We start from the raw sequence: 23,992 nt of genomic DNA, 5'->3' as shown, positions 1-23,992 counted from the left end.
CAGAAAAGAAGAGTTTCTATCACCGAACTGAGCCACAGCAGACAGCAGTCCTCATTCAACAAGACAGGCGAGCCATGAGGAATTCCCTGGCAGGAGGATCTAACTTCCTCACTGAGATGCTCAGTGTATCAACGCTGTAGATTTATCCAAGTGAATAATCTAAAATAGACAGTGTCTCTGTATCTCTGTCAAACCAACCCCAGTTTTATGTCAGTGTAGATCTGGGTCACTACCCCCACGTGTTTTCTGCTGCTTTCATTAAACATTAACTGTGTCTAAGTATATTTCTATGTCTCTGCCTCTTGAAACCACAGTTGAGTTCCACTTGGACGGGAAATGAGAAAACGTCCATCAATATGTTTCCTTCCCTCTGCTGTTCTAACAGGGTTTTACAGGGTCTTTTGCTCTTTGTGATTGTTTGAGCCGATTCTGGCCAGACTGAGGAAAATACATGTGGTATACTGTAGGTTGGTATGGAAACTGCTGGTCTGACAGACCTTCAAATTAATCCAGATACAAACATGCTGCAACTTTCTGGTCAGTTGCTTGCTGTTTTCAACCGTCCATGTTACTGAGTGGAACAAATGCAAAGTTGAACTAAGCAATGAAACATCATTGGTGTGAATGAGAAGAAGAGAGAGTCACAAAGTGATGCAATTTTTTAAAAATGCATAAAAGTTGGTAACTTACCGAGGTTACATATTGTATGTCCCGGCACAGTTTTGTCTCCCGAGGAAAGTCGGCGAGATCCAGGAAGTTGTCCACCACCACTTGGCCAATCAAATCATGGCGAGAGAACCTGTCAAAGTCGTAGACGCTGAAGTGCAGCTTACGGCTCGTCAGCTCGGCGTACGCTACAGGAAAGAGAAACACCTCATCGAACACTGGGTTGAGTGTCTTGCGGTGCACCTTGGTCTGGTGCTTGGTTTTGCGGTCAGGCAGCAGGTAGATCTTGACATAAGGATCGGAGGTCCCTGAGAAGTCCTTGGCAGGAAGGTCCTGGGCCTTGTGGATCTTCACGATCAGCTGCTCAAGGTCAAAGTCAAACTTCAGGATGAAGTTGAGACGCCCGCAGCTGTCAGCACGACGACCATCTTCTGCGTCCACCGAACGCTGCTTGTAGAGCTCTGGTTTGATTCGGCCCAGACCGGACAGAGACTCCTGGCGCTGGAACTGAGCAGGGTTGAAGTCCGGATTGGACAAGTTCATCTGACGACGGATGGAATTGTGCCTGTAAGATAATGTAAAATTTGGCAATATAAGATTATTCAAACCATTTTCATTGTTCTTTGTTCAGTCTCTGTTGGTGTAAGGCGATGTTTTCTGTGCTGTGACCTTCTGATATAGTATCTGTGAACCCGGATGTCTAGGTGTCTGTGTGACTGTGTATGTCCATATGAGTTTAACCTGCCAACACCAAAAGTTGGACAGTAGCTTTGGGGATTGACGTGTACTGACCGTACAGATGAGGTAGGCTCAGTGATCTGTCTCTGGACCCTGTCCCTGGCCAGAGTGTGGACCTGGTTTCTCTCCACCTTGGTCTGGGTCTCCAGCGGGATGTCAGGTGACGTGTGGCTTATCTTTAGAGCTGACTCTGGGACAGCCACAGCCGAGGGCGGCCCTGAAGGCTCCTTCACACAGCCATCCTCGCTGTACTCCCTTTCGTCCCCGTCCACCTGCACAGCAGAAATGGGTTTATTTTTAAGATGTTATACAATGATTTCTTAAAGCAGTTCAGTTTTTTTAAGAGACCTTGGTAGAAAAGAAAAAGTTTCAATGTTGTCTTACTTTCTGGTGCTGCCACATTCAAAGTCTGTGATCAAACATAAAACCGAGCTGTCAAATGAGAACTGAACAGATGTGAATAAAGTCTGTGTTGTGTTTAACTGACAACCAAACATCCGGCCACTGATATAATATGACATGATTGTAGTTGGATGATATATTAAAGCTAGGGTTGGGGAGTTTTTCTGATATATTGCTACAGCTATTAGCGAGATAGTGGCACAAGAATGGCACCGGAAGTGCAATCAAACTTTCCCAATACTAACATACTAGCTTGACAGCGGTGGTAACAATAGCCATATTCGTTGTTTACATTCATTGTGCTAATGTTTCTTACATGTGAGTGAGACATGAGGCAGTTTGGTATGGTTAGCAATGACAACAATGTTATGCATTCACATTACACAGTCTTCAGCGGCTTGCTAACTCAGTAGCACTAAGCATACAGGCCCTGGCCCAAAGAATGAGTGAGCAGCAGTAGCAGTGACAGACTGTTGTTTGGCTGCTAACCAAGTAATTACACACAGCCCCTGAGCCCAATAAAAAGAGCCCCTGCAGTAGTAGCCTGTGTTAGCATAAGGCACACACCCGGAGTAACAGGGTACGAGTACATTCTCAATGGCTATTTTGCTTGTGGCATTTGAGCATTTAACAGAGTTGTTTTTATGTGTTTATTAGTCTAAAAAGTGTTGTTGAACATAACAAACTAGCAGTTAATACATCTCCCAGCTGGGCAACCACAGCGACAGTGCAGTCGGTAGCCAGGCAGTGTACGTTCATGTGTTTTGGAAGAGCGGCTCTGAAGGGAGGAGGTGGAATTCTTTCGGTTACTTGCTTTTGCTGTTTTTTACTCTCTTTCCAACCCCAGCTTAGATATGAATAAAATATGAATATAGGCTTGACAGCTAACCTTTCTGGTTGAATTAATGTAGAAAAGGCAAACACCAGTATTCAAATTTAATGAACATTTGATGTACTCACTAAAAGTAACATCCTTCCTTTGCCATTCTAGGAAGCAAATTGTGAGTGTTAAAAGGGCTGTGGTAATTGTGGGTCAGATGTAACATCACAAACAGGTCAATATTTTGGGAAATACACTTATTTTATTGGTTTACCTGCTGAGAATTAAATTAAAAGCTCAACACCACTTTCACATCTGGATGTTGAGCATGAAGCATGCAAGAGGTGATGAGTGTAGTTTATCTTATCGTATCTTATCTTAGCTTAGCTTAGCTTAGCTTAGTTAACTTAGCTTGGTGTAAAGGCTGGAAGCAGTAGGAAATTGCTTTAGTTTTAATTGGCAGTGGCTTACCAAAGTTGCAATTTGATTTAAATCTGAGAGCAGAAGTATGGCATCATATCCTATTAACGTAAGTTTATATCTTCTACAGTAACCACAAAAAACAGCAATGTTATAAAGATTACTATATACAGTACATACTGCATCCAGTTAGTATGTAGTATGGGTCCTGGTGGTCATTACCATTTCAACATTTAAATTTAAAATAAATTAATGGTTATTAATTCCCACATTTCATAAACATGATAAAACGCTTTTCTGTATTGGTTGTGATATTCTGCTTTTGCGCTCAATGCTTGATGGGCCCGTGGGACACATCTGTCCCGCCAAAGCTTCCCATCTGGCCCACAGAATATTACTGAATTCATAATCTCAGCGACCTCTTTCAGTGCCATTATCAGCTACAGATCTTTCTCAGTGTTTGTGATTAATTAATTTTGTACATCATAAATTTGAAGTTATATTACAATGTTCATTTAAAATTTGTAATCATTATTCATTAAGCTTTGTGATTGTGGATGAACCACACATGGTTGCCACTGATCTGTATCTCTGTTGTATAAACTATCAAATAAATGGAAAAATGGAAAATAATAATGTAGAAATAAAGAAGAAAAAACTCAGGACTATAAGCTTAAAGGTGCTATTTGTAAGAAAAGTTGAACTCGTCAAATAACGACGCTCTGGGATGGCGGCCGACCCGTCCTACAATCCCAAAGCGTCAGTTTTTGACGAGAATGAGACTCAAAACTCAACTTCTCTTACAAACAGCCCCCTTAAGTATCTATACTCTGTTTACATCAAGAACATGTGAGTCATCCAGCAAACTAAAGGAAGCTCACTGTACCAATTTATCCACTTTTGAAGGTAAGCATCTCCTCCTGCTTACCTCTGTGAGGACGGGCTGTTGGTCTCCTCCCAGGAAGTGTGCCCCCTTGAGGACATCTGGGAAGAAACGGCCACTCAGTGGCACCCAGCACAACTTCCATGAGACAAAGAGGGAGACGCTGAAGAGAGCCAGACCACAGGTGGTCACCAGCAGGGACAACAGGCTCACCGATACATCTAGAGGCGGAAGAGAGAGAGAGCGACTCATTGAACAGTGAACACAGCTCTGCCAGCCAAAAACGCTGGCACAGATGAACCTGGCTCCTGGGGACGACAGACTGTGTTTATTCAGAATATTAAATGGAAAGGAAAAACTATTACATTTCCCCACTGCAGGCAAAAGTTGAAGAAAATACATTTCTCTGAAGTATTATTCAAATATATGAGCAATTGATGAATGGTGAGGTGCTAAAATGCAACATAGTCACACATAAAAATATCAAAACAGCCTCACAACCGAAGAATAACTCACTGGAGACAGTGATTTGGCCGTTTATGAATTCATGTTTCATGTACAGTAGTTTGGCAGAATAATTGCGTGATTGTCCATTGTTGTTTTTTATTTGAGTAAAATCATGTCATTTTTCTTCTCATGACAAGCTTTGTAAAGTATTTCAAGGGCAGCGAAGAAAAGGAGAAATAACAGTCCAAGGTCCAGTATACCTCCAATATCTGGATGTTTCAACTCCAGTAGCTCTCACTTGATGCATGTTGTATGTTGTATACATGGTGACTGCGTATGATCAAATCCAATGTGCAGACCTCTATGTTTGTTTATGCTATCACTGTCTCAGCCTGTCTGCTTTCACTCTTCCATGCCCTTACTCTAAAGCATAACTCTAACTCTAAACTTTTAGACACACAAGATGGATTGCTCCCATGTATTTCACTATATCGTACATGGTTGATGGTTACTCATTATTGAATGTGTGAACATGAATGTAATAACAAAAGGAATGGAAGGTGAAGCATAGCAGAGCCAATGTGTAGAGAGCAAATGTCTCTATGACTCCACAGGAGGGAAAACAGGGAGAGACACAGCTTCAACCAGATCTGCTCTGTATAAGCAAATACTGCCCGTCCACTTATGTTTTCTTACAAAATATACACATAATATATAAATGAAACATGTCTAGATTCAAATTGTTCATGTTTGTATCACTAGGAAAACATCTTTCAGGGTAAACAGCCATCAGTGGGCAGCACCAAACCAAACCGACTTGAATTGCTAAACAAATCAGAGATGTGGGCAGAGATCAGGAGGTCTGGTACCAGGTTTAAGGGGATGGATCATGTGGAATCTAAAGAAGCTGACAGACCAGCCCACTAACAAAGGAACATACACTGGCTACTGGTTGAAGTATATGTTCCAGGATGTAAACAGAGATAGGAAGAAGGATCTATACACGCATCATTTAGGCATTTCTTCACCTTTTGAGAGAAAACGTTACAAAAGAAAAATGACTATCTTTCGCCACCATTTCTTTCTTCTTCAGTTCTTTTCCATTGTCGCTCATCGTTCTGAATAAGACTCACCGGAATAAAGAATGTCTGAATTGTTTTTGAGCCACCAGACGGAGTGCCCCACAGATCCACTGGAGGTACAATGGGAGCCAAGATGAAGTCATTCATTGTGTGACTGAAACTAAACTTTGGTGAGCGGTTATGTAACAGTCTCAACATGGCGATCACACAAAGTGAAAACACAGTTTTAGAATTTTTGCAAACCTAGGGAAAAGTAAGGTGTCGTTATACTACTTAAGTATTCAGACCTTAGTGCCAAAAACATAAATCCTAATCCTAAATCTAATCAAATTTAAATTAAATATATTATTATAGAATGAAATATAATATAAAAATGAAAAGGTCTGAGCACTTTCCAAAGCCACTGAATACTGGTGTGACTGTGGCTTCCTGCTCATCATTTATGCTATACAACCAAGGTGAAGATACACCACATAAAAGCCACCTACATCATGTCACGGTATAGAACATGTAATTCAATAGCACAAGGACAGGAGATTATAGTTTTGAATGGTCTCCATAGCAACAACTATCCCTGAGAGAAGTTTACATATTTCAACAAGGATATTATGGTAAAGATTTAATTATAGAATCTGTTAGTTTCCACGTACTGAAGGTCAACCTTGAAACATCAAATGCAACTGACGCATTGATAAAGTTGATCTAAATATAACAGGAGTTGCTGGAGCTTTTATATTCAGGACTAGCTCCTTCTCCTCACATCATGTAAGTAGTACTGATCCTCAATGTCTCACCAGTTTTTAGATGTGATGAGATTTGCACCATTTAACAACTCCCTCTGAAGACATTAGGTGCCATTTTAGGGACTGATTCAAGTTCATAAACTTGTAGATGTGGTCCTTAATAAAGACTGTCAAAGAATAGTGCACGCGTTTGTTAATCTAAAGCTGTGTTAATGATTAATTAGCCACACAGGGGCAGCTGGACATGCTAAAAACAAGGTTAATATGCTACTGTTTGCTCTCCTTTGATGGTTTGCAGTCTCTCTCAAACAGAAATGACGGATATTGTGCTGTGAAAAGCAACTAGCACATTTTTTAACGCAGAGAAAGCTTATAATTTGCCGGCGACAGTTTGGAGGCTAAGCAGCACATGTGGGTATATTGCTTAAATTGTGAAAATTGAACAAACTTTCTATCACTGTTTATCAGAACACTGACATTTTTAAGGTGTCTCATTTGAATGATCCGACAGAAATGGTCCGTATGCTTTCAAGTTAATACAGAGACAATCAAGTAAGGCAGAAATTTTCAGCTCTACCGCCTGTCTTGCCTTCTAGATTCTTACAGTCTCAACGTGAAATGCATTTGCAGTTATGAATAAGATAGTAGCTGCCTTCACATGGAACCTAATATTCCGATAATAATCATTTAAAAGGCCAAACAGAATAAAAATGCTCCATGTGAACACCTCGATCACACTAAACAGAGGGGAGGTTTAGACCCTTTCATGAACCGCTCAAAATAAACATTTTCCCATGTAAATGATTTGACCTCATTGTTTTCCAGCTGCGTTCTTTCTGTGCATGCCCACCGCCTAGACATATTCTATTATTTCGAAATGAAAGTTACGAAAATATCTGCTCTCATGGTAGGTTTGGATGGGCCAGTTGTACCAGCAGCGGGGCCTCTGCCTGTTAGCCCCAACACCATGCTTGTTAGATAGTGATGTGATGAACTTGTTGGCAAACAATTCCTTATTCACACATCCAGACACACAGTAACATTAGCATAAATGTAAATTGTATATCTGGTGAATGTAGCTCACTCTCCTTGGAGCTCTTTTTTGGTCTCCACCAACTTCTGCTAAAGATCTGGCTGCTAAATGCTCCACTATGGTAACTAGCTAGTTGCTAACTGAGGTCTAGTTGGCCTAGTTACCAATGATGCCACAAATGCTGATAAACGTTTCCAAAAATGTATGTTTCTGCCCATCCAGAATTAAACACTGTTTCTGAATATCTTCACCCTGGAGGGAGTTTTCCAAAAGTGACCTGACATGCAGTTTATGTGTGTACGAAAGGCCAAAACGCATAGAAAAACCTTCTTTCAAAGAAATACCCGTGTCTGTGTGGACAGGACCTTGGTCTGTCTCAGTCTGATGCCGGACAGACAGTGTACAGTGGATTTTTAAGAACATTTTAGCCTGAAACCTGTTTGAAAACAATATAAATTAGAACAGAGTTTGACGGCTCAAAAACCAAAACAACGGCTTATGCTTTATTTTTGATAACAGGTTCATCTGTATAAATAAACACATTATGCTATATTTTAACAGGACAGTACAATTGGCAACACTTAAATGAGTCTGAATATGTTTGTGAAGCACTGTGTTTTACAGTATGCTCATCAAAATTAAAGCATAGTCAGCACTAAAATTTGTTAAAGGAGGCAGGAAGAACACAGCCGGCCCTCCTGTGTGCAGCTCTGCACTGGGCACCAGCTGGGTTGAATGGAAAGAAGTGGAGGGATGATATACAGTGTGTCCCAACACAGTGTAGGGCTTGTGTTCTCAGCTGGCACAAAAAAGAGAGCATGCAGCTTTTTTTCACCATGCTCGGGCTTTGATGTGCCAGATAGTTCATGCAAATATATATATGTATATATATGTATATATATATATATATATATATATATATATATATAACAGAAATATTTCAAACACAAAATTCTGCTTTTTTGTTGCAAAATGAAATTACAGCTCAGGATATCAAGCATTTCTCCTCATATAAACTGTGTTTCTGTCCAGGGCTAAGCACTTCCCTTTCAAACCGCCCTTCTTCCTTAAATATTTGAGTAAAAAAATATATATATATTGAAAACACTTGCTCCTTCGTTGATGATTTCCACTTTTGAAATGAATGACACAGGCCAGACAACCCTGTGGCTTCATTCAATTACCTTTGTTCGAGTCTTTTCTAAAGCCACAGGGTGTCTCCGCTTTTCAAGTCCCCTTGTGGGGTGCAATCAAGGCACCAAAGCCTAAACCCTGTACAGCTGGTGGCAGTTAATTGGATTCAGGAGCTCAAGTAATCAATAAGCCCCCTTCCTCACTAAAGGAAGTCAACAATTATAATTAAAAAAGGTTAGAGAGGTTTTGATGAGTATAATTACCTGTAGTGGAGTTGCTTGCATTTATGTCAATATGCATGAACATACTTGTATAAGGTTGTTATACTACAAGTATAAGTGTGTAGTACTTATTGAGGTATTATGGATAACTTACATCGAAGCCTCCCTGGTCAGAAAGGCAGTAAATTCCTCTATTGGGTTTTCATTTGGCACATTTGGTACAAAAAACATACATGTCTACTATAATCATAATTTAATAAGCACTCTTGTCTCTACATACATACAAACACATTCAACAAATACGTACTTATTGTACAGTGAAGGGTTAGGGTCAATTTGAGTGCTGCGAGTGGTTCTTATGAATGAACTTAAATGCTAATAGTTAGCTATAGTTAGAGTGCATTGAGCTGCCGTTAGAATGTTACAAGTTAAAATAATTTGCCTTTTTTTTAGCCTCCCACACCGAAAACACAAAGGACAATATGTAATTCATGGATTTAACACTGAGTTTGTAGCTGCAAACATTAGCCAAGCTATCATGTTATATCAAGCTATCAGCCAAGTAAAGACCAAGGAGCATTTGATACAACATTTCTTCATGGGTTTATGGGTTGTTCACAAGCCCCATTCACAACTGTTTATAGGCTAAATATAGCTACCACAAAACTTTGTAAGAAAAAAAGAGAATAAAAATACAGGTTGGTCTTGGGTCTCAGCTTCAGGACCAGACAGTTTCAGTCTGGTCAAGTCTGATAGGCATAAATAATGATCATCAGTTTTAGGTGTGTCCAGAACTCTAGTCGTCAACCTCAAAGTTTTTCCTTTTCAAACGTAAAAAATTGACCTGTCAATACAAACATTAAAGCTAAATCTAATCTCTGTCTTGCTTGCCCAAGTATAAGCTAAGTAGCCAAAAACCTTTAGAATGAATTCACAGCCTGGCTTAACGTTTTTCCTTATCATATCAAAACTACGACTAATTAGCCCTAATCTGCGGTACCAGAACAATTCAAAACCTCATAATTTGTGCGGATGCTGCAGCTTTTTAGCACGGTATCATGAATTTAGCCATCAGGTGCATTTTTAAGATCCTTTAGCACAGTCATTTGATATAAATCAACTGTAAATACTAAAAAGTCAACTGGAAAAGGTGTTTTTAACCACTCATGGAGCTAACTAGTTTAGTTGGCTACTGTGGCTAGCTGCAGTTAAAAACAAATCTGCTGGTGACAGTCATTTCTGCCAGCAAAATTATCGACAAGAAATGAGAAGCTGCTTTTATCTGCATCTGTCTGAAACCAAGGTTATGTACACAGTGAATTCTGCAGTGAAAGTAGGTTTGGAGTTTGACTGCAGGAAGATACAAGCTATTTTTACAAGTGCTTTCATCAAATTACCGATGATAAAGAATAGAAAACAGATGATAAAACAATACATTTAGGGCTCTGAAGACACTTGGTTGGACACAGAATGTTTGACCACCAGGAAGCACTTCAGTGACAGGGATCAGAGTCAGGTTTTTCATTGTCTAACAACACAAATGGATTTTCCTGATAGAAGCCTTGGCAGAGGCATTCTCCTGCCTCTGAATAGGATCAAGCTTAAAACCCCAACGTGAACAGACACACAGATGGCTGCTTTTATTGATTTGGACTAGATCTCTCTTGATGGGGCATTGTGTGAATCAACAACACGCTCCAGGTTGGATGATTATTCAGCTATGATGGTGAGGCCTACTCGTATTGCACCACAGAATGGTAGCAAGTGAAGCAGAAATAGAGATAACAGCGCTCAAAGTTAAACTTTCACACCAGTTTCACAATGTTTAATTTAGCATGTGTCTTACTACCTCCAGCAAGGAGGCTTTGTTTTGTTTCAGTTTGTTTGTCTTTTGTCTGCAGGATTACAGAAAAACGTGTCATAGTTTTAGGTTTTGTTTTTGTTATTTTCTGCTTTATTTCAAAGTTCTGTTGTCATGTGTCATGTTTTGCTTTTCATTTCCTCCCTTTGTCTGTTTTCCCGCCCTTTTCACTCCTCAACTGCGTTCTATTAGTTAATCACCACTTGTGTATTTAAGTCCTTGTCTTCCCCTCTCTCTTTGTCAGTCGTCTGTTTTGCCTTTTACTTTTGTTTCTTGGATTTCTCGTTCTATGTGTTCTGCCTTGTGTTGCTACATGTTTTTGATTTTGGATTTTCAGCTTTTAGTTAAGTCATCGTCTGCCTTTGTGTCTGTGTTTGGGTCCCCTTTGAGTAAACCCAACAGTTTGGATTTCATGAAACTTGAAGGAAGGATGAAGGATGGGCCAAACGCGAACCCATCATATTCTGGAGCTGATCCGTATCACAGGGTGGATGCACAAATTATTCTTTACTTTCATTAAATGCCAGACATCTTAAAATCCAGTAGATGGTAGTAAAGTTAAACAGTGACAAAACATAGCCAGCAGAAATGCAATGACTCCATGTCACAATGTACGCTCACAGGTAGCAGCACGTACATACAGAGAGCAGACATTAGCACTGGACACTGGTTTAATGGAAGAACGTTTTTACTCTCAAAATAAGGTATATATATATATATATATTCACACACACATTAGACTCTTCTCCCTCCCTTTGAACAGTTTTTTTTAACTACTTCTGATAACAAGCTGCCGTGTCATGATGTTATTTCAGTCTATATAGTTGGTATTTCTTCAGCTGTACATGATAATTATGATGATAATAATCTTCCTGGTTTTCACAAATGATTGTGATGTGAAATAATTCTGATTTAGTGGAACATAATAATTGCACAGCTGAGGAGATGAGACTTCAGCTGGGCACAACAATATTTTGACATAATTCTAATAGTTAGTACAGACAGACTGTATGTGGTCCTGCACTTGTAGATTTGCATATAGCAGAAGAGTGGACTAATGGCATTTGTGGAGGTCTGGGACATGCACTTATTTCACACATGCAGACATTCTTCTTCTTTCAGGGGTGAGGAGAGTTTCCATGCAGGATGAGGATTTATGCGTTAACCTTTCAAATGTGTGTGTATCCATCTGTCTTGTGCAAGTGTGTAGTCTCTACTCCGTACGCAGTGTCTACAAGTTTAGAGCTGTTTAACCCTCCAGGCTTGCCTCAAAAATGCCTTTTCCCTCCCTCAGTCAAACACAATATCAATATCAAATCAATATTCAAAGTAATCCAGTGGCTGTTGTCTGTACAGCTACGGTTACAACGCACAAAAAACTCCAAACTAAAACAATGAAAGTTGGTATTCATAAGTAGATGCCACTAATGAACTTGAGAAAAGAATGATTTATCCAGAAAGACTATTTTTGGAAAAAAACATCTACAGCAATACTAGCAGCACCTTTTCTTACCCTCCCTACTTTAAACACTAAAAATGCAAATAGCCTTTTCCAGAGCCTGCGTCTGGTTTGTCTGTTCTGAGCTACTTCAGATAATAACGACTCATTCTGAGGTAACACACACGATTCTTTGTTTGAAGTGATTATACACTAGAGCTGCTATGATTAATCCATTCATTGATTATTTACCCATTAATTCATTAGTGGTTGTCAACTATTAAATTAATTGCTAACTACTTTTATTTAAAAAAAAGAAAAAAAAACTCTCTTAAAGTCTCTTATCTACCACCACTATATTTTTATTTTAAAGACAGCTCACTATGTAATCTGTTCAGTTTAGCTTGCCATGCTACTGTAGAGACATTATTTAATAAATAAATAAATTCTAATTCTGCTCTGAATTTATCCTTTTTAAAAATAACTTATTCTAAAACACACTTATTTAGTTATGAAAAACAACTGATAAGAGATTAGAGTTTTGGCCTTCCTGTATCTGAGCTGCAATTTTTATTCAGCTAAGGTAACACTCTAAGACTAATATCATATTCCATCTCTGCCAACAGATCCTCCTAAATCCCCCGAAATCCTCCATACTGGACCCTTAAAGACCGGCTTGTAATCACCATGATGAAGCACGCATACACATTTGTTTTGTTGTGATTGTGCCCTGACCTCTTGTCATGTTTTAAGCTGTGATGTTGTGTGTATCCACACAGTCAGTGAATACATGTCAGATTACTGATTGCAGAATTATTTTGTGTCCTGTGGTTTCCTGCTCTCTCTGTCACAACCCTGCCTCCATTATCATCACAGTGAAAATGCTCTCTCCTGGAACACATGCCCGGTTCTGCAGATTGCTGTTCAAGGAGCGTGAATCCGATCAAATGTGACATGTAAAAACTGTCCCAAATATTTACCAGCTGCGACCGTGTGGCTGGTGTTGTTTTCAACTTGAGTCTGTTTTCAATGTTTTGGCATCTAAAAATGTTTGAAATCCTGACAGATGTGCACTTGCTTTCTGAACTTTTACAGCCCACTGTGACCTACAAGGGGTTAAAAGATGTGAGAATTGACGTGGAGCTCCATCGAAGCAATCACTGAAATCAATTCAAAACTAGCGGTGGCCAGTGGAGAAACTGAAATGAGGCTGAAACAAGCATAATACAGTCCTGCAGGTATGTGTCCAGTCTTCATCAATAACCTGGCAACAGAGTTCTTCATACTCTGTGTGACATGCTGAATGCAGTAACTGGTTATATCAGTCACTATCAGACACAGACATTAAAAGTGACCGGGGGAAAGTGGATGTAATTCAAAGGCTCATCAAGAGACACAAGACAACTTAATTTTAAATAGAAGCAATAAGCAGCAGTCCACACAATGTATATTTACTGGGCTGTAACTGAAGACGAGTCAATCCAGGCTTTGTCAGGGCAGTCAGTGAGAGTCCACGGCTCCAGTCAGTGCGGTGTGTCCATCACTGTTGGAACTGGACAGCCCTTGTTGGTGGCATTTTGGCCAATTCTGTGTGTTGATTCGACGGCGGCTTGTCTGTGAAGGGAAAGTCCACTGACCCTGTTACTGTAGTACCCATTTATTGAAGTTTCTCCTTATTTTTCTCCTGTGCCTCTTCATCAGTGCCATTTGCAACTTTTTAAATCAGACATATTCTCCATTAGGAGCGGCTATATTGGTGAGAGAGAACGTACAAGCTTGATGGCCGCCAGCTGTAGTCTTGTAGTGTGTTCAAGTGCAGCTTCTTGGCTGAGATGATGCGACGCAACAGTCAGCCAGTTCTTTGATATCAGTATGGTGTGTAGGGGGCTTCACCTGAGGGAGGAGGCTTATAAAGTGGCTATGCTAATAGCAAAGGACTACAGCAAACATGGTGGGCAGAAGCCAACTGATCTAAAGGAAGACCTCTGAACCATCTCACCAGAGGTCGGTGAAGGTTTGAAGTGGCAAAAGTCCAGGAGGAAAATATGGATCGGTCAACTTGCTCGCTGGAGGGGTGATGCATACAAAAAATAGCAGGGCCGATTTTCAAAGAATGAGGCAGTCAATAGAGGATACATTTTACTTGCAACTGATGCTAAATGGACTTGCATGACCAATTTGCGGTTCAGGATTCATCAGTATGCAGTCCGAGGATCTGGGGATCGTACCACCAATCTTACAATCAGTGGACTACCTGCTTTACCTACTGGGCCACCGCTGCCTCAAATTGGTCAGGGCAAAATTAAATCAACTTCAGCCATGCAGAAATATGTAAACACCATGTCAGGCTAAACGAATAAAGTAAAACAAAATGGCATTTCAGTCTGATAATCAGGCTAGCACATGGTAAAGAAAAACAACCATATCACCATAGGAGTGTTGGTAATGGACAATTCTGCTAAACCCAGGATTACACAGAGTGCAGATGCTGTTCTACGCCCAATGCTAATGTTGTAGAAACATTGACATCGGGGAAAGAGCGTGGTTAAATAAATTATGGAGAAGTAATGAGGGAAATTAACTATGGATAAGTTATGATCAAGGTTAAACAGCTAAAACAACTTTTTAAGGTTAGGGAAAGAAAAAAAAAGGTGGTTTAAAAACGTTGCATTAATTGCAGCATTAAAGAGACATGAGACTAAGATGATGCACCAATCAGATCCCACACCCTTACTTTACTGTCTGCCTTACTATAACTATAAGCCACACTTCCTGTATTGCAGCTGCATGACCATCCACAAAGTACGTGCTGCAGATTTGTCCAGTATGAATTCCTAGGGATGCTGGGAGGTATAAGCAAAGACTACCACACAAAGCCTCTCTCTGCTTCCTTTTGTTACAGTACTATTTACTCTATACATCATAATTATGATCATGAACACTATCATTACTGACTTCAGGCAGTTAGGGATATACCAGTCTGGCACACTTGATTGTTGGTTTTATTTTTGTTATTCAGTGCAGTATCATCTATGTGGCTGCAAGCATTAGAGGTGACGAGTGGATACGGAGGTCCCTGTGCCTCTGAGGAAGGTTCATTACAGGCCCATCATATCCTCTGTTTAGTCCCTGACCGGGGCGGACGATGATTGGAGACACACAACATACTCACAATGACGCCAATTTATTTCTATACTATCCAGCACTCCTACACAGATAATAACCTCCAATGAATCTACTGTACTGGTGTAAACAGCTGAATGGTTGATTCATGGCCACATTAACTGCTCGGCTCTAGGGATGGCAATTATAAGTCGTCGGTCGGTCAATCTACCACTGTGGTCCAAACTGAAACATCTACAACCTGTAAATGGATTGCCATTAAATTCACACATTCACATCCCCTTCTAATAACTTTGCTGATCCCTTAATTGTTCATCTAGCATTACCTCTTCTTTAATTTGGCTAATACCCAGGTTCATGACCAAGCTGACATTCCAATTAGCCTTAGCTCTATTTTTAGTACAGCTAAGGCTATAGGTCTGGTGCTAATTTACTAATTTTAGAATTCTAACACACCAAATGTGAACATGATATTACTTTTATCATTGTGAGCATGTTAGCATGCTGATGTTAACATTTTGCTCAAAGCACTGGAGGAGCCAGAGTGGCTTTAGAGTCTAACTCTTGTTGTGTTTTTACTTTCCCTTTGAAACCCCATCATATACGCTGTAGAGTAGTCAGTGGTGGTCAAACTTAAAACATGGCCACTTGACCAAACTGAAATAACCATTTGCGTCATTTAACGATATAATATGTATTAATTCTGCATTAAAATGTCTGAAAACAGCCAGACTTTTGTTAAATAATTTGTTGTGTATGTAATGTTGTGTTCTTACATTATCCTAAATGTTTCCAACAATATTCAAACCCAGAGAAATCCTCAAGTTTACTGAAGGTAACGATTCATTTGGTCACCTGCCGCTACTTCCAGGAACAAGACTAAACTTAAGTTGAATAAAACTATATACTATATATTTTCATCAGTAATGGTGGTTTATTCAATGGTGCGTTCACCACCAGCGAGGCGTTAATCATGTGAGATTGACTGCACAATCATTTGTGTTTACTCTCGTTAATTCACCCCAAACAGCCAGATTACTTTACTGTACATTAGCAGTAAGCTAGTGTTTGTGTGTTTAAATTTAGGTTAACCCCTCATTAAATTTAGCACTCACCAAAAATTCCAGTTCTCCACCTCTTTTCCCCCTCTCCTCTCTGAAACATTAAGTTCATAAAGTAAAGAACATTTCCCCTAAAGCTCCAGTCAGCAGTCAACATTACAGAACATAAACACCCGACAACGGAGGTCACCTTCGTGGATCACTGCTGCAGTCAGGTTGATAATCAGGATCTGCACCCAAATCTCTCCTCCACACAGAGCTGGCAAGTCCTGGGAAGATTAGCAGCAGCTGTGCCCCACCACTCCATCCGGCCCTCCACCCACAACACTCGGCAAATATCATTTTGTGACATTTTGTTTTGTTAGAAAGACCCCGAGCAGCATAACTCACATATTGTGCGCATCACTATCATAGTAAAAAGCAAATATATGGACACAAAAACTTTTAATATTCACAAGATGATGCAACCAGGTTAATACAGGTATGAAGAGCAGATTAAGCGCAGAGAGCCTATGATTATGACCAATTTATTGTTTTCTGCAGAGTCAAATGCCTGCTCTTGACAGAGAGCGGGCCTCGGGCCACAGACATCTCATTAAACTCCTTGATGTACTACAGCCCTTCCTCTGGGGAGCCAAGCACTGAGTACAGTTCAATAAGCTGCAACAGCCAAGTCAGCAGTGGGTCAATAAGAGACAATAGCTTAGGTGAAAGGGCATGCGAGTGTGGGTCTTAGGGGAAGCATGGGGATAATGTCCTGGAAACGACTTTTACAGTGGTGTGTGGGAAAAAAAATGGACAAGCTGTGCATGGATGAACCTGGAGTAATTCACTTATTTGTAGTGGATTCAACAGAATGTTGTGGATAGGTGGATTTCAAATTAAGAGAAGTGAAGAAAAGATGAGAGCCATTAACTTTATTGAGCTCATTTAAGAATATCACCAGAGGCTCAACGATATCTAAACCAAATATCCAATGTTATGTTGCCTGGCAACGAAGCCTCCAAAATGCAATCAAGGGTGTAATGAAACCTAACCTATTTCCCCTAACATTTAATCAATCCGTCGTCTTAGAGACCAAGAAATGAATGTGCATTCTGCGTTTTAACTTTCCAATGGATCATTGTTCCCACGACAATGACTTGTATCACTTTCGAGTGTAGGAATATGAAACCATCATGTTCCATTCAGAGGCGGGCGATGTCGTAATGAGTCCCCGAATGGTGTCAGCTGAGAGTTTGAGCACGAGAAGGTGAGACAGGGTCGGAGAATTGTATTTTCTTCTGTAATAAAGTTTTGTGAGCAGGTTCTGACTGCACAAGATGTTCATGAGCTCAAACTGTATATTGTATGTCTGAAAATGTATGCGTCGTTTAATAAAAATGTGTTACACCACACAAACTAGTTCTTATGTATTAGCTGTTACAGCATACACAAAACCAGTCGGTTAACTGCCAGCTGGATCTGTTAACTATGACCGTTAGCTAGCATTCAAAACTAATGTTAGCTTGAGGGGATGCAACATGGTCGACATAAATGACCAAACACAAAATGTTGTTTAATAAAGATGTAAGCTGGGTAGATTTTAAATAATATTTCACTCACTTGACTCAAACTGAATGAATACTAATAACTATAAAATGAAACATGTTGCTAGCATCATATTCACAATAAGCATATACTGTATTTACAAAAATGAATGAAGCTGATTAGGTAAAACACTAAATATATTGTTTTTAATGTTTTTGTGTTTTGGGCTGGACTGTAGACTTACTTGTACTTTTTTTTTTGTTGTGTAACTGTTCCTTACTACCTTACCTTATATCTCACTAAAATATTACATCAAAACAAAATGTAAAAATTCCCAACTTTTGTAGAATCAGTGGTTCTTTGAGCCTTACATTGTTATTTTGAAGTTATGTTACACCACATGACGCTACATTTGCTTCATGTTTACTTAGGTAAGTACTTTTGATTGGATGAAGCATCTGATGTCATGAGCAAGTTTTTACATTACCTTAAAGTCTTTTCAAGTGAGGACATTCCCAAAAGAGAAAGAAACAGTTCAGCCTGATTCAGTGAATAACTAGTTAGTAATTACTACACTTTGCACGCAAATTCAGTAACGGGCTTAGAAATAGCTGGTGCAACCCGATCACAATAAATAACTAGCTAATATCTGACCAATGAAGCTCAAAACTGCCAGCGTCATGTCGAGTTCTCCAACTGTCCATTGTCACCTGTGTGCTGTGGAACAGTTTGTCTGAGTCATCAGGTGATTTTCTTCTTTTGCATATCATATTGACTTACACTGTAAATGGGAGCCATGAGATAGTCAGGTGTCTTTGATTTAGACAAGCCAGTAAATGAACTTCCTCAGAGATTGTTGACTAAATGTTTTGTGAGTCAGTACAACAGCACTGTACCCTATGATCACAAATACTTCAGTTTGACACAGCACTTCAATATATGGTCCATAAAGTTAACCTGGCTTGTTTGAAAGTATTGAGGGAGCACAGCTGGAAAACACCTGGAGAAACACTGGGGTTAATGCAGAAGCTCTTGCATGACATTACCACAGTTTTGCATTCCAGTAGCAGAAACACAGAAAGGCATAACTTTCACTGCTGACCTAAACTGGTGTATGTACGTGTGAAAACACATATCTGACAAATGTATGCATTATTATAAAAAGTGAAAATATCTTCTCAGTCTGTTGGTCTCACAGGCAGGAAGTTTAAGACTGGGTGTGACTCAAAATGAGGCCACCACAGCTGGTGCCATCAAGGAGGTCAACTGAGGAGCAGGCTGCCCTTTCAAAAATAAAGCTACAGGAGGAAAACATACACATGAAGTGCCCCCCGGAGAACATACTGTAGGTGATTGGATCGGCTTTTACCCAGGAAGTCAGTGCTTTCAGTCGGCATTGAGGTGAGTTAAGTGCAATAAACAACAGAATTAGAGAATAACATTAGAATGAGGATGTAGTACGCTCATTTCAGCTTGATTGATAATTGATCTTGATTGATTAAGGATCTTCATGTATTAGCTTTTCCCAATCCAGAAGAGAGATCTTTCCTTTTTCTTTTTTTCGGTTCTTGTATCTGTGTGATGTGTGAGGGGCGGGGCTGCCTCTCGCAGACTGCACGACCCTGCTCGGATGACGATGTGCACAAAAGTCTGGTTGCCACAAGTGCAACAAGTCTTTTGCATATACAGCAGAAACACAAGTAATCTTTCCAGACATCTGGTGAGAGTGCATCACACACATGCAGGTGGAGAAAAGCACAGACTGTCAAGTTCATAGCTTATCTCTCATTTCCCCATTCACCTCAGGTATGTTATGTATGACAGCAGACTAGAGCCAACATGAACAATGCTAACATGTGATAATGATTAAAAGTGACCATTAGCACGCTGATTGTTAAGCTATACAGGTGCGTTCATCCAGTTTCAGAGCACTCACATCATCCTCTGTATAAAGGATGTTTCTGGTCATAATTCAAATGAAGAGGCCACATAGAAAATTAGAGATCACATTAAAATGATTTTTATTTTACTACACTAATAGGAATAATCAGGCTGTAATTCAACTTAAAAGGAAAAGAAAAGGTTTCAAATTAAAAATATAAAATAATAATGTAAAAATGTAAAGTGAGTACAATAAAACTGTGAAATTTAAAATGCAAAAGCACAAATGTTAACACCCTGAAATAACTTGCAAAGATGATATTGAAATTAAAAAAGGACATAAGACAAGGGAAACATCAAACATGAGACTTAAAGTGGGAAGCAGGACAGCTCAAATGAAGAAACGTAAAAGCCTATGGAAGGAACCTAAATTGTTTTGTTCTGCATTTGAAGTCTGACAACAGTCGATCTCTGCAATCTTTGAAATGTTAAGTAACTTCTTTTTAGGCTATAGCTGTGATGTTAGAGTAATAAAAAAATAGTCACGCATTCAGCTCCTGATTTTAAATCAGAAGAGATATCCATCCCTTCATTATTGTTTAATGCATTATATTACACACACACACACAAACAGACACACCCACAGCAAAATGTGGCCATTTTCACTGGTATAAACAAATACTTAATACAATTAAGTTTTGCCGTGTGTGCATATGTGTGTGTGTGTGCACGCGCATGTACGTGTGTGCATTTAGAGCAGTCTAATACAAGAGGAAGTGGGTCACAGCTCCTCAGGGGAACCACAATGGTAGCTTGAACTTCCTCTTCATCATACATGTTTAATGATGGATTGTAACATGTTTAAAGGCAGCGGCCCGGCTGCAAACAACAACCAACATACATGTAAACACTCACACACACACACACACACACACACACACAGATACGCAAACATACATACAGAGGCGAAGAGATCTGAGTTCACAAAAATGCATTATGGGATGTATAATGTACATCACATATGCATGGGAATTCTGATAAACTCCATGCTCCATGATATATATGTGCACGTCATACTTTATCATGCGCTCACACACACACACACACTGCACTGAAAATGTTATCATGGTAAAGATGGTTGGTTTGGTGGAGCACTCCCTGAAGAACACAACTGCAATATTATCACTCACTTTCTGATAAAGGGACCATCCCTACCTGCTAATAGTCCTCCTTGGGATTTTTGTAGTAAAAATGTAATATAATGTTTACAATCTCACAGAGAGGGCCTTTCTAAAGTTTCAGAGTGTACCAGAATGTGTTTCAGACTGGTTTCTTTTCACCAAACGGCTCCTGACTGATCAGAATCCTGTTTCTAATGCCAATATTCAAGAAATCCAAGCCAACCACTGCAGGCTGGGAGTCTAAAATAACTGTATAAGATCACTGCTCTTCTTTGTTTTTCTCGACCCTCATCTGCAAAGTGCTGGGAGCTATGGGGAATATCGGGTGGGGCATCTTCACTCTCTCCCTGGCCGCCGGAGAAAAGAGAAACCCAACCAACACTGGCACTGCTCAGTTCAAGTCTGTTGGAGGAGGAGGAGGAGGAGGATGGATGCTGTGGTGGACTTGCAGACAAACACACACACACACACACACACACACACACACACACACACTGTAAAGGTCTGAAATGCCTCGTAGATTGTGCTGGTGCTAATGGATGCAAGCAACAAGTTCACAGATCACACTCTTTCTCGCATTTAGTCAACTGAGAAGCAAATAGCCCTGAAGCAGAAGTGAATGGTAAAAGTGACATTTAGTGCTTAAATTTGGGCTGTCAAGTTCCACACTTTTTATATTTCTGTTTATGTAGGAAGTTTGGAAGTTTAAGAGAAGTTGCGCAGAGAATTAAAGGAGATTAAAGTCTGGCTGAATACTCTTCCTAAAATAGAAAGCCACCCTGATCAGCCCCCTTGAAGAAATAAAACTATGCATTTTTACCATAAAACCCTTTTATTTCATATTGTTTTAAAGACAGCTGCAGATTCATCAGCCCTATAATAAAACTCTGCTTTAAACTCTCAGAGAGAAGGCTGTGGAGGCTGACCTGAGTCCGTGTAACGCGGTCTGGCCAAGTCCCTGAAGTAGTAGATGAAATCCAGGCAGTTGTCGTCCTGCACCTCTCCCTTGGAGCACAGGTCGGAGAGCAGTTCCAGCGCCTTTCGACAAATCTCATCCTCTCTTTCTGCAGGCATTGCCCACCAGCATCCTTCTGACTGGTCGGCCACTCCGGCTGATCCTCCACCAGCTCCTGTCACACGCACGCACACTCACAGCCTCTACCAGCGCAAAGACGCACGGCTACACCCCTGGATAGGTCCGGTGCGCTCGACGCATCCGCGAAATTCGCTGGAATCCGGGTTTACTGGAGTTGAGGTGGATTTTTGAGTAAAAGCTGGAGGTTTTAGGAGAAGTTTTCATCGATTTAAAAAATCCTGCTTTGCATGGTTTTGTTGTTCAGCAGTGAAATGACGCCTCCAATCCAGCGCGCAGCTCTCGTTTTCCTCCTCCTCTTGTTCTTTCCTCCCCTTCAGTTCTTTCAGTCTGTCTCTCTCTCTCTGTGTCTCTCTCTCTCTTTCTTTCTTTCTTTACTCCTCCTCTATCTCCTGTCCACAGCTCCGCGGTGCTGCTCAACTGAGCCTCCAGGCTTCAGCAGCGCAAGTCAAGATCCCTGAATGAATGCGCGGCTTTCACTGCGCTCAATTATGTTTTCTCAGTGCACTGGGATGCAGAGAGACAGAGAGGAAGCTCTGCCTCCATCAACTCCCCCCCTCCTCCACCACCACCATCACCCTGCTATCCTAGCAGCAGCCTTGCCACCTCACAGAGAAGTCTTCTGAGGAAAAGCCAGCAGAGACTTGTGTGTGCCTCTTCCTGCAAATGTCACGAAATCCCTCAGTGATCCCCGTCTTCTCCTTTGTCTAATGAGAAAAGTCAGATCTGATTCCTCTCACTGAGTAAATACATGAGTAATGAAGCAATATCCCCATGTGCTCCTGGGGAGGGATGTTTAAATCTGGGTTAGGGGCCCAAACACCTGAGAGGACCCGCATGCACGATGCTGACCTTTACTGACGGAGGTAATGAAGGGCGAGAGTGACAGATAAATGTCTCATTAAAGGCCTGCTGAAAGAGCTAATAAAGGCCTCCCTGCCTCAGTCTCTCTGTCTTTTTCTGCTTGAGAAGTATGAGGTGAGGTCCTTGAGGTGTATCAACAAAAAGCTTCAAGCAACATAAAAATAACTTGACTGTGAAGCTTTTGTTGTATCAGTTGTCTGTTTCTGCTGCAAAGTAACTGCAAGAGGGTCCTTCAGCAAGACCTACTGCCACCTTAAGCCTCACTGATCAATATTTATATATAAATAATTGATCAAATGACTGTGTAATATGAAAGGGGTCACTTGTCATGACAACCGTACAGGGAATTATCAGTAAATCTGTAGCCTATAGATTCTTTCATCTCAGGAACTGAACCCCTTTCATCGTTTCGTCGTTTTCTGCCAGAGCAGGTAAATGTTGTTGGGTCTTTTTATCAACAACGACCTGTAAAAACACAATGTGACGGACAAAGTTAGTGACTAGACAACATAGTAAAGCACTGTGGTTAGCAGCTTAAAAAAACAGCAACTTTTCTCAAGAGTTGTTAGAGACCAAAGCAAACTGAAAGAAGAGCTAATATCAGACTGGCAGTCATCAGGTGGACAGAGATTCAACTCTGAGTGAATGTAAAAGTTGCTCCGTGTCTGCTGGAGGTCTGTACAGGAAGCTGTTGGCTAACAGGCTGGCTACATTGAACACACTGGACCATTTGTGGTAATCAATGGAACTGGCTACCCTGAGAGCAACGCCTAATGCCGTTTTTTTTCCATTACAGTTGCCGGCCTAGCTCTACTCAGTTTGACTCGGCGTGGCAGGTTTGGATTTCCAAAAGTGCTGGTGGAAAAACGGCATAAGCTTTTTGCGCTCTATAAACCTAAAAATAGACCAGTCTTCTATTTATATTTTTTATGCATGGTTTGTGCAGACATTTATACAGAAATGGGTCATACATGTCAATAGTTTGTTAAACTAACTGTATACAGTATACGATGACTCTAGCTAGCTTCCATTTTGGGCTCTTGATCACATTTTCAGCATTTACCTAACAGCTGGTGGTTTCTTAGTAACTGTATCCAGCTCACTGTAGATTAAATTAAATTACCCATATTACACAAACCTAGCGTAAAGTTGAAGTCCAAAACCTAAAGATGCAACCCCAAAAACAAAAGCTCACTGTCTTGTTTGGCCTGTGACTCACACACATACGACTATTCGCTGCAGGGAAAACATCTATTGCTGCTTTAAGAGCGAACAAAAAGAACAATAACAGACATTTTCCGCACAAACTTAATTCAACAATCACAAAATAACTAGCTAATTGTTGTTTCTTATGTGTTAGCTGTGAAAAAA

At 40.4% G+C, this 23,992-nt stretch overlaps 1 protein-coding gene across 1 annotated transcript in view; it reads right to left on the bottom strand.

The window, feature by feature from the left end:
- The window catches only part of syt9b (synaptotagmin IXb), a 45,430-nt gene extending 23,692 nt beyond the window's left edge, over positions 1–21,738 (bottom strand). The window contains exons 1-4 of the mRNA XM_073472420.1: positions 21,591–21,738; positions 4,019–4,150; positions 1,459–1,708; positions 691–1,231 (exon numbers count right to left, since the gene is read on the bottom strand). Coding sequence (XP_073328521.1) covers positions 691–1,231; positions 1,459–1,708; positions 4,019–4,150; positions 21,591–21,738 — 1,071 coding nt within the window. The remainder of the gene's footprint in view (positions 1–690; positions 1,232–1,458; positions 1,709–4,018; positions 4,151–21,590) is intronic.
- Positions 21,739–23,992: the final 2,254 nt, after the last annotated feature.

Source organism: Pagrus major, chromosome 8 (assembly GCF_040436345.1).
Source record: "Pagrus major chromosome 8, Pma_NU_1.0".
NCBI classification, from domain to species: Eukaryota; Metazoa; Chordata; class Actinopteri; order Spariformes; family Sparidae; genus Pagrus; species Pagrus major.
Note: the sequence above shows the minus strand (reverse complement) of the source record. Positions and strands in the feature narration are given on the sequence as shown.